General features: G+C 44.7%; 1 protein-coding gene across 1 annotated transcript in view; it reads right to left on the bottom strand.

The window, feature by feature from the left end:
* The window catches only part of HEPH (hephaestin), a 20581-nt gene that overhangs the window by 2665 nt on the left and 3851 nt on the right, over positions 1–14065 (bottom strand). The window contains exons 4-18 of the mRNA XM_010023312.1: positions 13717–13896; positions 13047–13301; positions 12322–12490; positions 11183–11322; positions 10363–10494; positions 9555–9766; positions 7778–7928; positions 7254–7466; positions 6248–6458; positions 5827–5966; positions 4796–4927; positions 3757–3863; positions 2770–2995; positions 1341–1480; positions 803–965 (exon numbers count right to left, since the gene is read on the bottom strand). Coding sequence (XP_010021614.1) covers positions 803–965; positions 1341–1480; positions 2770–2995; positions 3757–3863; positions 4796–4927; positions 5827–5966; positions 6248–6458; positions 7254–7466; positions 7778–7928; positions 9555–9766; positions 10363–10494; positions 11183–11322; positions 12322–12490; positions 13047–13301; positions 13717–13896 — 2571 coding nt within the window. The remainder of the gene's footprint in view (positions 1–802; positions 966–1340; positions 1481–2769; positions 2996–3756; positions 3864–4795; positions 4928–5826; positions 5967–6247; positions 6459–7253; positions 7467–7777; positions 7929–9554; positions 9767–10362; positions 10495–11182; positions 11323–12321; positions 12491–13046; positions 13302–13716; positions 13897–14065) is intronic.

Below are 14065 nucleotides of genomic sequence, written 5' to 3'. Positions count from 1 at the left end.
GGAATGGGGAGAGAATCGGAAGGGCAAAAAGCAGAGGGTGAAGAAAACAAACAAACCAACCCACAAACAAAAACACCCATCTTGTGGGTTGAGATGAAAACAATAAGAAAAAAAGAAAACACACAAAAAATACACCTCTTGCCACAGAAAACAAACTTAAGTGATGCAAAAGCAATCATTCACCACAAGTGGATGCTCAGCCAGTCCCTGAGCAATGTCTGCTTCACTTCCCTGCCTCTTGCCCACCCCACCTACTGAGTGAAAAACAAGAGAAGCCCTTGACACTGTGCAAGCACAGTTCACCAATAGCAAAACCATGGGTGTATTATCAGCTCTGGTTTGGTAACAAATCTAAACCACAGCACCATATGGGCTGCTATGAAGAAAACTAACTCTGTCACAGGCAAAGCCAGTACAGAGTGTCACTCACCTTTAAGCACCTTCCAGTGTTTCCTGGTAAAATGAGAAGCCTTAGGATATGCGTTTAGATTACAGGTAAGCAAGAACATTTACTGGCTGATGGCTGAACATTGCTTCTCAGATGTAAGCTAACATAAATCTTGTTGGAATAATGTAAGCATTGTAAACCCCAGAAACCCATTTGTTGTTAATTCCAGCTGCAGGTATTACCATATTCAAAAGGAACATTTGAAATTGCTAGTACTTAAGTAATTACCTGCTCAATTAACTGGCTGTTTATGGCATGTAAGAGAGTTGTAAGTGTGATACAAACAGAATTTAACAGCAGGAGTAGAAAGTACTGTTAGATGTTTTACAATAACAATCAAGGATAGCTCCCTACCTGATCTAGGCAAGACTGTGAAGAGTATCTCCATTCCAGCATGAATGTGATCAGACACATGACAATGAAGCAGCCACTTCCCAGGATTCCCAACCAACATCTCCACCATTTCAAAGGTCCCAGGGAACAGATCCACAACATCTGCTCTGTAGCTTTTGCCATTCTGTCAAAGGGAAGGGAGGCTGTTAGTGTGCAGTGCTCTGTGCTGCTTTTACAGACAGAAAATTCTCTTTGTGTTGCTGGAAAGCACTTCAGTGCTACTACAGCTTTTAAAAGCTCAGAAAAATATGTCAAAGATTAGTTCCTGGCTATAGCTGGGAAAGAAAACAATCTGGTCATGCCTAATCCTAAGGGTTAAGTTAGACATATCAGCACAATACAAAGGCTCAGTGAGTCAGATTTGGAAGTGTAAAACCACATCTCTTTCCTAGATAGGTGAAGTTTCTGTGAGGTCATTCAAAAAGTTCAAGTCTAGAGTCATGCAAAAGTGATTCTATCAATGGTCAGCCTCTGCTTTATCATGAAAGGATATTCTTACCTTGTATATAAAGGTCTCTGCATGAAAATGGACTGTGTGGACATCAATCTCCTGGCCCATTCCCAGCAGGTACCAGTTCACCCACTCTCCCTGGAACATCGTCAGCCCAGGCAAGTTTGCATAGAGCCTCCCATTGATTGCTGTGCAACAAGTTACAGAGAAACAGGAGAAAATGCTGTTATTGAAACAGTAACAATGCTGAACCATTTCAGAGGAAGAACATGCACTGGAAGTTAGATGCTTCAAAGCTTATACAGCAACCAGTGCATCAGTAGTGTCTTCCATATGACAATCCCCCAAAAGTCTGGCAGTGACTTGCATCCAAGGCCATGCTGTAGCTCAGCTCAAATATCAAAACCTACCTCTTCCTGAAAACTGCAGAGGTGGTTCCTTCTAAATGTCAAAACACAAGAATGGTCTTTTTAGCCCAGTGATAGGGAAATATGTATCTATATGCACATAAATCTCTGAAAATTTTTCTTGCAGAACAATGAAAATGGGTAAACCATGCCAACAGGCAACCCTGTCATTCTGTGTCTCATGCTGGCTGCACATGTTACATGCTGATGACTTGCAAAATCACTACATGGCAGGACTTTTATATCATAATTAGCACAGCCAGAAGCAATACTGCTTTAACTGCAAATGCAGGAGAAGGGACTGAAACAGTGAACTGAATGCAATGGCACACACTGCAATGGAAACTTTCGTGTTCAGATGACAGAGGGAATAAGACTTGGACATGATCCAAGGGCAGGAACACCCATGTTTTACTCCCAGGTCTGCCACAGTCACTTTGTATAGATCAAAACAGGCATCAGACTTCAGTGTGTTGGTTTTGCTAGCCATAATACTGGTTTAACAATAACGACTTCATGGACACGTTTATTTGGAGATTCTTTATACCACCCAGTCATAATGATCATATATATAATTATTTACTGTTCTTATCTCCATAACTGCCAGGGGACTTGTTTTACTGAGAACACTTTACAGATATAATACAGAGAAAAACTAATCAGCTAGAACAACTGAGTCATGTATTGCAGCCACGTAGGTAGATCAATTTGAAATCTAACATATTCTAATGGTCCTGTGACAAACCGAATGAAATTAGTCTGACAAGTTAATTTCACATTTGATTTTATTTCCTGTCCCAAGTTAGACACACCAGATATTAGCCTCTCTGGCTCATATCTTGCTATTCCTTCTGACAGGGACAGCCTTCATTGTAGATCAAATGTGTGTGCTGTGTATGTGTGGCAATATTGAGAACACACAGCTTAATTCCGTTCTATGCAAAGTGACGAGGGTATTCGCAAGGAGTCAAGCTCTTGGGGTTTGGGTTGCTGACCACTTAGAGGTCGCAGAATCAACCTGAACTTTGTGTAAATAGTAATGGGTGCTCAAGGTGTCTACCAGGCATTACCATGCATCTTGTTGCTTTCCACAAACTTGTCATCCAGCAGGTTGATCTCCTTGTGATTTCCCTTACTGTAACGTTCCACATTCTCCTCCAAGTACCAGGATTGATTTTCATCAAAAACCAGGAATAGTAGAGCAAACTCCCTCTTTACATCCTTCCTGATCCCATCAGACCGCAGTGCCCCTCTCCGGCAGACCTTCAGGGGTCCAATCAGACCACTGTACATATCCTAATCACAATGAAGGAGAAAAAAAACCAAACCAAACAACTCTGAGGCAAGGATTTTCTCACCCTTTCTTTCATACACACTTTTCTATGTCTTTCAGCAACAGCATTTTCCATTCCTTGCATCACCCCACTGAAAACAAACAATGCTACTGTGCAAGTACTCTCATTAGAACATCAGCTACCAAAGCACAAGAACAGAGACTAAACACGTTCTTTTAAATGCAAATCCAGAAGTCAAATACGAATGGTATCAAAATATTCTCCACTCTGACTGCAAAAAACACCTGCAACTTGAGATAAGAGAGCAGCGATCTCTGGGTCAAACGTGATGGTTTATTCACAGATCCTTCCTGTGAAATCAGTGCTATAATTGATCCTAGCAATGCTTGAATCTGCCTGCTTTATCCAGGGGGCCTTATTTTGGACACTTACTGCCTTTACGGGTTAGCGCTATGGCTCTCAAATAAAAGTCATGACTGACTGGGAGATGTTCTCGTATCCTGCAAATCACTGAAGGAAGGTTACTGTCAAGGAGACAGTGGAATTGTTTTATGAAGGTTTGTGCTAGGGAAAACCAAGGACCAACATCAGAACAAATCTGAAGGATTTTCTCTCACAGGAGAATGCTGGACATGGCACCAGGTTGTTTTCTACCTCTTGGCTGGGCCAACCTCTAGATTGTATCCGTCTCCCATAGCGTAGTACTAGAAGGGGCAAAAAACTGGTTTAATGGGGCCTTTCTAGTTCTAATTTCTACTTTACCTTTACTGGGTCTACCATGGAGTAGTAGATCCAAGGAACACAAGCTGAATCATTTGGCCCTGGCCCAGATCTCTCAGGAACTTCCCATCGGTATGTCACAATGTCACCTGAGTGAGAGAAGAACCATTAACACACCAGTGTGATACACCCATTCACCAATTCGCTGAGCAGCATGCAGAACAACACAAAAAGTGCAAATTCAATTCCAGTTTTGATGGACACTTTCTTCCTTCCCCAAAATACTGGAAAGCAGGATGGAAGTTCCACTCTCACAAGGAACACAGAGGGGCCACAGGATGCACATGCTATCTGGTGTCAGCACAGCTCTATTTTATCTGCCAGTTTTGAGGATGGAGCTGACCAAAGAAATTCCATTTCTCTTCAGTACAGATGGAGCTTGAGATGACTTTTCCTCTCTGAAGTATATTTACAATGCTCAAATTCATTTTTAAGATTACTATTTTGCATATTAACGATACATTTCAGAAAGAGAAGGCCTGACTGAAAACCTGTTCGCTGCTTAGACAGCCTGTGCAAGTTGAAGAGACCAAAAATTATACAAATTGGCATCTGGACTGTGAAACACATTCGTGACTTCAGCCAGCATCCTGGCAAGCAATTGTGCATTTCACCTATTTCATATTACTGTCCACATCACAAAGCATAGGTCCAAAAGAAGGGCAGGCTTCCCCCATCATGGGCAGTCAACCCAGAGCTGCCAAGGACCAAGCTGTGAACTGTCATCACCCTTCTTCCTAGAGACAGTCCACACAGTGCAGGGGTTAAGGCTGCACACAGAAAAGTTTGTGCTACATCATCCCAGGTGCCAAAGCAGAATATGAATTCCAAGGGCTGCTATTTCCACATAAATGGATTCACTAAACCTTGATGAACTCAAAAGACCACTTACCATTCAGTTCCAGTTCTTTACCATTAGGAAACAAGTACATCTAAGCCTGCCTAAGGAAACCAGTCTAGCCATAGGCTAAATTAGCTTTGTAAACCCATACAGGAATGTGGCTGGAGATCAGTGACTTACCAGGGTTTGCTACTTGTGGCTGTCCTGTCTCCCTTTCCAGCACCCCATGTGCATGAATGGAGTAGGGTCGTGTAGCGTTGTTCTTAAACACAACGTTGAGAATATCTCCCACTTCTGCCCACAGAAAAGGACCTTGAGATAGGAAGAATGTACTCTGAGACTAGCAAAAACTGTCAATGTATCTCTTGAGGATATTCCCATCTCTCAAAATCTTCCCATATACATTCTCTTATATTTATTATATTTATGAAGTCCCCTTCCCTCTTCTCTGTCTCCCAAAAAGAAAATTGGAGGTCAGTCCCAATTTGAGTCTTAAAAAAAAAAAAAAAAAAAAAAAAGAGAGTTTCACAATGAGGGAAGTGATGGCTGTTACACATTAACTGTGCCCAATACAGCTAAGGCTCAATTTCTGAATATTGACATTCTAAATTTCACACCCTGATAATACACTGCTGCTGGTTTCAAAAAATGTGGCAATATTCAGTTTGGCCTGACAAGGGTCACAGATCAGAACTGTAGCCTATTTTGAATGGTATGTACTGCCTCAGACTTGCTGCTCTAGCACCACTCAGTCCTGGATTCATAGCACATTGCTGTGACTCCATGCACCAATCAGTCATTGCAATGTGCTCCTCCACCTCTCAAGTCTGCCTGCTTTGGCCCCAGAAATATTTTTCCCACAGTGAGAGATTTTCACCTACATCTCTCAGGGTGCTCTCTAGAAGTCAGCAGTTATTTCTGTCATAGAGTCAGAAATGCAGGTGTGAGGAATGCTTTGCCCAAGACATAAAAATGTTGGCAGAGACATGCATGAGAACCAATGGTTTCCTACAAGCTGTGTTCAGGACCTTCTTTACTGCTATCTCCAAAGCTGTTAGACATGGATAGGAGACAGTCTGGATTCCTCCTCACTTTGCAGATGCCTAAATAAATAGGAGGCCTCCAGATTACAGCCTTTAGGCACTGAAACTCTAGAGTCCAAGTCCCACCACTGTGTGAATGGAAAATGTACCCTCTACATATACCCTTACCTAGTATTCCCAGGTGCTCATCACCATTTATCCTGGACTTGGGGGTCTGGAAAGTCCCATCAGTGTATTCTCTGTAAACTGCCTTCTTGTACTTGGAGCCAAGCAGTCCATTCTCATTGCTCAGGAATACATCGGCGTAGCTGAGAAATGCAGAGTGAGTGTCAAGATACCCAAAACCTCAGGCAGAATCAACTGCTAACTTGTGGCATGGGGATCACTAGTTGAATGGGTTTCCTGAGACCTGCTTTGGCTGCAAAGATGGGCACAGTGACACAGGGGCTGCAGCTCCCATCAGCAGCAGCACCAGCAGTCCCATATGCACCAGGTCACAGGATGGCCAACACACTTAACAGGCTTCACCACAGTCTGCTGAGAATACTGAGAAACTTTGCCAAAGGGTTCCCCAGAAGACAGGCTCTACCTCTCTGCAGAATGATTGTGTCGTTCCCTCTCCCAGCTCCGGTCAGGCGCATAGTCCCAAACCACCTCCTCTGCCACGATGTAATACGTCCGCACGCCCCTGTACTGAAGGGCAGGAGCAGGATCCCTTTTTCCACACTTGGAAACGGAGTAGCGTTCCCTCATCCCAGCCTGGTAGTGATTGCTTGTCTGGCAGTAGATCTCAAAGATCCCTGAGGGAGGCAGCATGAACACAGAGATCAGCTACTTTTAAAGATCCCAGGAAACAGCTGCTTCCCATGCAAAGCCTGTGACGTGGTTGACATTGGTATGCATTGTGTGTATCTGTGTTTGTTTAGGGAGTTTGGTTGCCACAGGCAGAGATTAAAAGGGGTTGTTACAGAAACCAAGCAGGAACAGCACAACAAAGTCCTACACCAAAATAATCTCAGAAGGCTTTCTTACACGATAAGCAGCTTATTAGAACTGAGGAAGCCAGTAGAGTAACACAACCATGCTACCACTGCCCAGATGCTGTTGAAGTAAAAGATCTAGCCTGCAAATGCCAAAGGGGAGGAGACAACTGGCAGCCGAGGCCATCGCACTGTGTGAGCAAGACAGTACTGCGTGCCTTTCCTGCAAACTGGGAGGGCTAGGGTCTGTCAAACATGAATCTCTGCGAGCCACGGACAGGGGAGTTAAGCTCTGGCACTGTCTGCTACCTTATTCTGAAAGACATGTTTGCATGTTTCTCTGGGTCATGGGCAGCAACATCCATCAGCAACATCCAACACTTAATACAAATATTAAATAGGAAGTGGCAGCCTAGACAATCAGTGTGGGCCAAGATCCTGTGTCCCCTGTTCTTCTCCAGAGTCAGATACAAATACAGGAGCTGTGGCCTCATAAATGGGACCAAACAGGATTCAAAGCACAGCTCACCCTGTAAGAGTTTGCACTGTGCTACAGGAGCAAATACTACAACAGGAGACTTTTCCTGCTACTAAGTTAGATGTGCAGACACTTACCATTGTTGTCAGGTTGCATGAAGGCAGTAGCAAATGTGTGTGGGAACAGATTGGTTGAATCTCTCCGCATCCCATTCATCTGCAGGGTATTTCCCTGAAACACAGCTCCATGTACATCTGCTTCACTGCCCAAGCCCAGAAGGTGCCAGGTCACATTGTCTCCTTCACACACATTCAGCCCAGGCAAGTTACCAAACATAAGTCCATTGATGGCTGCAAAGGAGAATGCAATTAACTCTGCAAGTAGACATCAGCCAAGAGATTCACTCTGTGCATATGCTTTGACAGGACAGGCCTGCCAGTGGAAGTGTAGCTTTCTTGTAGTTCACCCTGAATACACTCAGGACATGCTTCCCAAGACAGCTGTGCTTCTTGTTCCATGTCCCACCCACTGCCTTCAGCCTCACTTGATTTCAGGCCAATACAACGCAGCCACTCCAGCTCCCCAGCTCAGTCTTTAGTGAACACTGCCCCGAGTTTTGCAGGTTCAATCCTGCTGCACACAGAACAGCATCAGGCCATACCATGCATCCTGTTTGACTCCTTGAAGTCATCATCCTTTTGCACCGAAGCCTCTTCCATCCTCAAATAGTACTTTATGTTTGCATTTAAATACCAGCTGAGGTTCTCATCAAACACGCTGAAGAGAAGGTAAAATTCTTTGTCGATCCCTTTCTATAATTATAATAATGGCTGTTAATTTTTAAAATGCACCAACTGTCCTTACAGTTAAAGATGTTTTGCCTGACCACCATGCTCCCCATTGAGGGCCAGGGCTATCTCTTTACTCATGTTGAATGTTCCTCTTTTCTTCCACAAGAGGCACCACTTGTGGTTTTTCCACAATAGTTCACATAAATGACCAAAATTCATCCAAGGATATCAAGTCACTGCCTCCTTCCCCCACCACTCCTATGTTTAGGTGTGGGTTTCACCACCTCTCCAAATTAGACCCAAGATCAGAGCCCAGCCCATGAGGCAGCTAGATGACTATATTCCACCCCTCCTTTCTCTTACCACAGGCCTGGACTGGCAATGTTTTATCACCCTAATCCCTTGAAAACATTCAATCTCTGAAGAAAAGCATTCCAAAGTATAATACATTTCCCCACTAAAAGAATATCCCCAGTGTTGTTCAGATTCTCACTTTGGTATCTGCTGCCTCAGCTATAAGCAGGAAGACACTGCAGAGAGGGCTGAGCTATTCCCTGCCTGCAGCACACAGGTGCATAAGAAGTGGCCATGCACCTTCCCTAATAAAGCATTCATTAAAGGGTTGACCAAGATCATGCAGCCAGAATTTCTGCTCCAGTTGACTATTTCTCCATCCTACTTTTACAAACAAGTCTGTTTTTAACACCTGCAAATGTTTTATTATTATCACAGCTCCTTCACATAGTGGGCTGTACATATTCATGATCCTTTGCTTAGCAGATTCACATTTTCACCCTGCACAACATGCTGATCTCTTCTGCACTCCCAATTTAGCCACATCATGCCACCACTAACAGTCACCTCCTCCAGGGAGGCTCTTGTGGAAGCTGTTTTCAGACTTAGCCACTCCCTGATCTACACCACAAGGCAGGCGGGATGGCAGTTTTCCTGCTGCCTGCTGTTTTTCACAATAAGGCTCTGCTAATCTGTCTTGCACTTCCCAGGATATTAATTTACTGCCTTCCCTAAACTTACTGACATGAGCAGACCACCCAAGTAAAATTCCAAGAGGAAGTCCTGGTCACCCTCCAGATTTCAGCTCTCCATCAAAAGCATAAAGACTAACATAACTTCCACATGCTTTTTTTGTAGTCAGCTCTGCTTGAAAATGAACTGATCTTGCAGAAGAAATGAAGCTGACCCAATCCTCAAAGCATTATATCACTCAAGCAAAAAACCTGTAAGTGAAAAAGTCTCTTTAATGTTTTTGAGACTGCACTGATTATTCCACACGCCTCTGAAAGCAGCCTGCTATGCAAGTCTCAGGACAAAAGTTAGCTAGAAAGCCACATCCAAGGTACAGTTCAGCCAAGTTCATCTGTGAGTTTTAAAGCAGAGCCCAGAAATCATTTCCAGGACAGCCTCAGGGAGCCTGGAACACTAGACTTTCCCATGTGAAAACTGCTGGTGCATTGGGATGCACCAGGATCCCAGTGTTAACCTGACTTACTGCTACAATTCAACTCTCCTGCATTCATGCTACTATACATCTGTTTTCATTATGTTCCCTAATGTTCAGCTGTTGTCTCCTTTCTCTACAAGAAAGCAAAGAACCTGGTAAGAGCATGGCATGAAGAACCTTTTTACCTGTTTGTTGTTCTCATCCAAAGTGCCTGGCTTGCAGATAATCAGAGGTCCTACTAAGCCCGAACTGGGGTCTTTGATGGGATTCACAGCTGAGCTGTACATCCAGGTCAGACATGGAGGGTCACTAGATGTGGGCCCAACATGCTTTGGCACAGTCCAGCGATACGTAAAGTTGTGCAGCGGTGCAACAGAAACCCCATTCTCAAACAGACCTTTAAAGCAGAGATTGGCATGGTTATTCCCAAGGTCCCTGTACAAACTTGGTTCCGTCTTCTCAACAGCTACATTTGAACTCTGCTTTACTTCATTCATATCACAAATACCCAGCATCTCTAAAGCATGATGTGGGTGTATTTAAGGCACACAGGGATCTGCTCTCAGTACCATACAAATCCCCCACGGTGCCATGGCAGAGGTGTGTGGCAGGGGGAAATAATGAAGCAGATCATCTACATCTGGGGATATGAATGTTGGAAGCATGGGGTTCTCTAAGATGGAGTGCCTGTTCCTTAAAGGGTCTCAAAGAGCTAGAAGTGGTCTGAGCTTTGGTTTACAGTTTTCTTCTGGAAAAAAGTATCTCTGGAAGCACACTCCCTCTGGCACCCTTCCTGGGCACCAGGTCAGTGGAAAGATTCCTTCAGCAAGGCCTCAGGCAGGCTCAGAGGACCAGGCTGGCTTATACCCAGTTCCTGAGCACATCTAGTCCTTCCCAGCTGCAGGAACTTCCCCAGCACAAAGGAGGGATGGGATGTGGAGCCCCACCACCAGAATTAACATTGAATTACTTCAAGAAAAGGTAACCACAAACCATCATGGTACCGCATCCCTTCCCATGCCTTCCCATAGGACACTCCGTGAGGCTGGATGCTGAAAGGCCAGGAGGCTTTGTTAACAAACGTCACCAGGATGGTGTCTCCAACTTCACCTTTGATCACTGGACCTACACAAATTGTAAAGCGTGTTAGCAACAGAGCAACTCCAGAGTGGCCAGCAAACCAAAGCAGCCAGGGCCACCTTTCACCCAGGCTGAGTGAGCAGAGTAGGCAGAAGAGGCAGACACAACACATGTTGGTCCTGCTTGAGGCCATTCAGCCCCGACAGCAGGAACAGGAACTGACAAGAACTGTCTAAAAGCACTTTGGGTCTGCAGGAGAACTCAGAGAGGCTTCAGGCATTCATTAAGTAAGTAACAAAATGGCCACACGTGCCAAAACACCCTCAGGAAAGGCCCACATCTCTTGCTCACCTACTTAAGGTTTACTCAGCCTTCTAAGGCATGTGCCCCGGGGAGGCAGGTAGAGTAGTGAGAGATGCTCTAAGCCCACCCCTGCCTGTGAGCCACTGCTCCTGCCAGCTAGGAAAGATCTCTGAGTCTTTAATACAACAATCTTGTCCCTCAGCATTTACTACTAACTTCTGAATACTGCCCCAGCAGAAAAGTGATTCTGTCTATTTTACCATTTCACATCCTCTGCCTGTCCCACTCACTTTTAGGCATAACTGCTGTGAACCAGTGCCTCTCACTGCACCATAAAATGAGAGAACAGTTACAGCCAGCTCGTACCCCTGATACCAGCATCAATCTCACTGACACTGAAAGAGAATTTGTGTTGCTGGATGATTCCTACCAAGTATCCCAAGGTGTTTCTCTTCTTCCGATTGCTGTTTTTCCTCTCGGAAGCTCTCATCAGTGTATTCCACATACTTTGCCTTCCAGTAGACTCCTCCAATTCTGTAAGGGCCACGCTTGAAAAACTGCTCAGCAGGGCTAATTGAAAAAAGAAAATGTCAGGCAATTTCCATGAATTAGTCCTGTTTTGCTCCCTCCGCATGCTCCTCTGGCAGTGTCAGCAGCATCTCCAAATCAAGCAGCTTTTCAGATAAGGACTGCATCTGCATTTTGGAACAAGCACAGCTTCTCTGTGAAGCTTTTTCATCCTACAGACTCATCTACCTACATGTTTAGGGAGCACCTCTGGCCTACAGCCCTCTCCCAGCTGAAACAGCTGGGTTCAACAGCACATGTCTGAACAGCATCTCTACACAAGATGTGCAAGACAGGGCCAGTGAACAAAACTGCAGTACAGTAAGTGGAAAGGCTGTAAATGACAAATCCACCACCACCCTCTCCAAATACAGACAGATACAACATGCCTTGCAGTAGACAACACTTAGTTGCTAGGCCAGCTCACAGGTGTAAGGAGCTTTTCCTTCTAAGGTCTACAAAAGAGTTGCTATTTGGCTTCTGGTAAATCATTAATCACTGCATTTATACTTTTCCATCCCAAAGAGGTATATCCTCTCCAACGATGTCCCAAGGAAGAGAGGGGGAGGAATGTCCTTGTTTTAGTTAGCCAAAGTTTGAATGGGAAATTGCTCACCAATTGCTATCACAACTATGTGACATGTGGGATGGAGGGCTGTTGGGGAGGTCACTCCATTTGATTCCCCAGAAATTGCTTGCTGCAGCAGGCTACACTGAAGCATATCTGCAGGCTAGCTCTGCCACCCTGTGTCTGCTGCAAGATGTGCTTTCTTAATAGTTCAGCACACTTCTACTTGAAATCCCCCAAGGTACCTAGTACTCCTCAGCACAGTCTAGCTAAAGCAGCCTTCATTTCCAGATGGGGTGATCTGCCTTCCCAGGAATTCCACATGAATTGCAGGTATGTATTTTGAAAAGGAAATTCCACATTTTCCTTCGCAGCCTCCCCAACACAGACCAGACACCCCGAACACTGCCCCAACCCATCAGCCTCTTGCTTACCTGCCTTCCTCACTCAGCCGTTTTCCACTACTTTGGTCGAGTCCTGAAGGTCCATAGTCCCACTGCACCTCCTTTGCAGCTATGTAGTATTTCCGAACTTTCCCCTCCAGGATAGATGCTGGAGCTTGCTGAGAACAGGGCCGAACTTCATATAGTGCTCCCATCCCAGCTGGCCAAGACATGGAAGACACACATGCTTAACCCCTCTCAGCCAGTTTGACCAGCAATGAACTATTCCACCTTCCTACCATGAACTGGTCATTTTCCCTTATTGTTCCAAAAGGTGATTAGATGGTTCCCACAGGAAGGAGTTTGTGTTAGTGAGCAAAGCTTCTTAATTGGATTCCATGGAAGTACAGACAAAAAGCAAACAGAGCCTTCTGCTGTCCTCATGTACTGTGGTGTACCATACAAGTGCTTCTCACAGGGACTAGAGATCAAGGCACTGCCTCATCTCAGCTTTCTGCTGTACCAAGCATTGTCTTCACCACTGATCAACATAGAATCATACAGTGGTACAAGCCATACCCAGGAAGCCTGGCCCACACAAATAATCAACCCACCCCAATTTATACAAGACAAGGAATCACCCCATTCATCTAGAGATGTTTTTAGTGGGAATGCTGCCCAAGGCACTGTCCCCTAACACACTGTGCATCACAGGGCCAAACTGGGAGATAAAGGGAGGCTGTAGAGTGCAGGACATATCACAACCTTTGCCTTACCTTCCATGTGATCATTGATCTGACAGCTCAGTAGCCATCTCCCAGGGTTACTGGGGATCATGTCTGCTGTAACAAAAGTGGCTGGGAAGAGGCTGGCCACATCTGTCCTATGGCCTCGAATATTGAGCGTTTCTCCATGGAAGTAGGCTGTATGAATATCAATTTCATTTCCCATCCCAAAGAGATGCCATGAAACATAATCCCCAGCACACATCGTCAACTCGGGGAGGTTTCCAAACACATAGCCATTAATAGCTGCAAAACCAAGCAAGCCAAAAATCAGATTAGAAAAGGGGCCTTCAAAGCTTCTACCAGCAAGTTACAGTACAGATGTGTTTGCAGAATGGACCTAACAAGAACTCATCCTCCCCTTCTTGTTCTGGAGAGCACAGCCCCACAACTCATTCATAAAATCAAGTGTATTTAAAAAAAATAAATCTCCAAACTACCAACAAAGGCTCACTCAAGCCAAAGATTAAAGCAAAATAACACTTTTTCTGAAGTTGTTGCACTATCCCTGTGATATTGTTCACTTAGCACAGTATCTCATAGCTTACTGTCTCCTTTCTCCCTGGCATACAACAGCCAAAAGCACATTTAAAGATACCAGAGCACCAACATCCCTGGTGCATCTGGGCAGTGTCTGTGGCTTCACAAAGGTGACACTGACCATGCATTTTGTTGCTCTCTTGAAATTCCTCATCATCTTTGTCTACTGAAGCTGGATCTGTGCAGAACAATGCTATGTTCTCATCCAGATACCAGCTTAGGTTCTCATCCACCACACTGAACATCAGAAAGAAATCAACGTCCACATCCTGGCGCCTTTGAGAATTACCAGTCAGCATTCCTAGAGTGACAGAAAGAAAATGAATGAATATTCTTCCACGCAAGAAGAGCAGTTGTCAGTGCATCGATTAAAACATCAATAGAAGAGTAACTCTTATCGCACAAATTAGACAGATGCTTTCCCCAGCATCCTAGCACAGCTCATTGCAGAGTTCCAGCAAGCTCACTCT

The sequence above is a fragment of the Nestor notabilis genome, unplaced genomic scaffold (assembly GCF_000696875.1).
Source record: "Nestor notabilis isolate BGI_N333 unplaced genomic scaffold, ASM69687v1 scaffold18341, whole genome shotgun sequence".
Taxonomy (NCBI): domain Eukaryota; kingdom Metazoa; phylum Chordata; class Aves; order Psittaciformes; family Psittacidae; genus Nestor; species Nestor notabilis.
The sequence above is the reverse complement of the archived record's forward strand: the minus strand, read 5'-3'. Positions and strand labels throughout refer to the sequence as shown.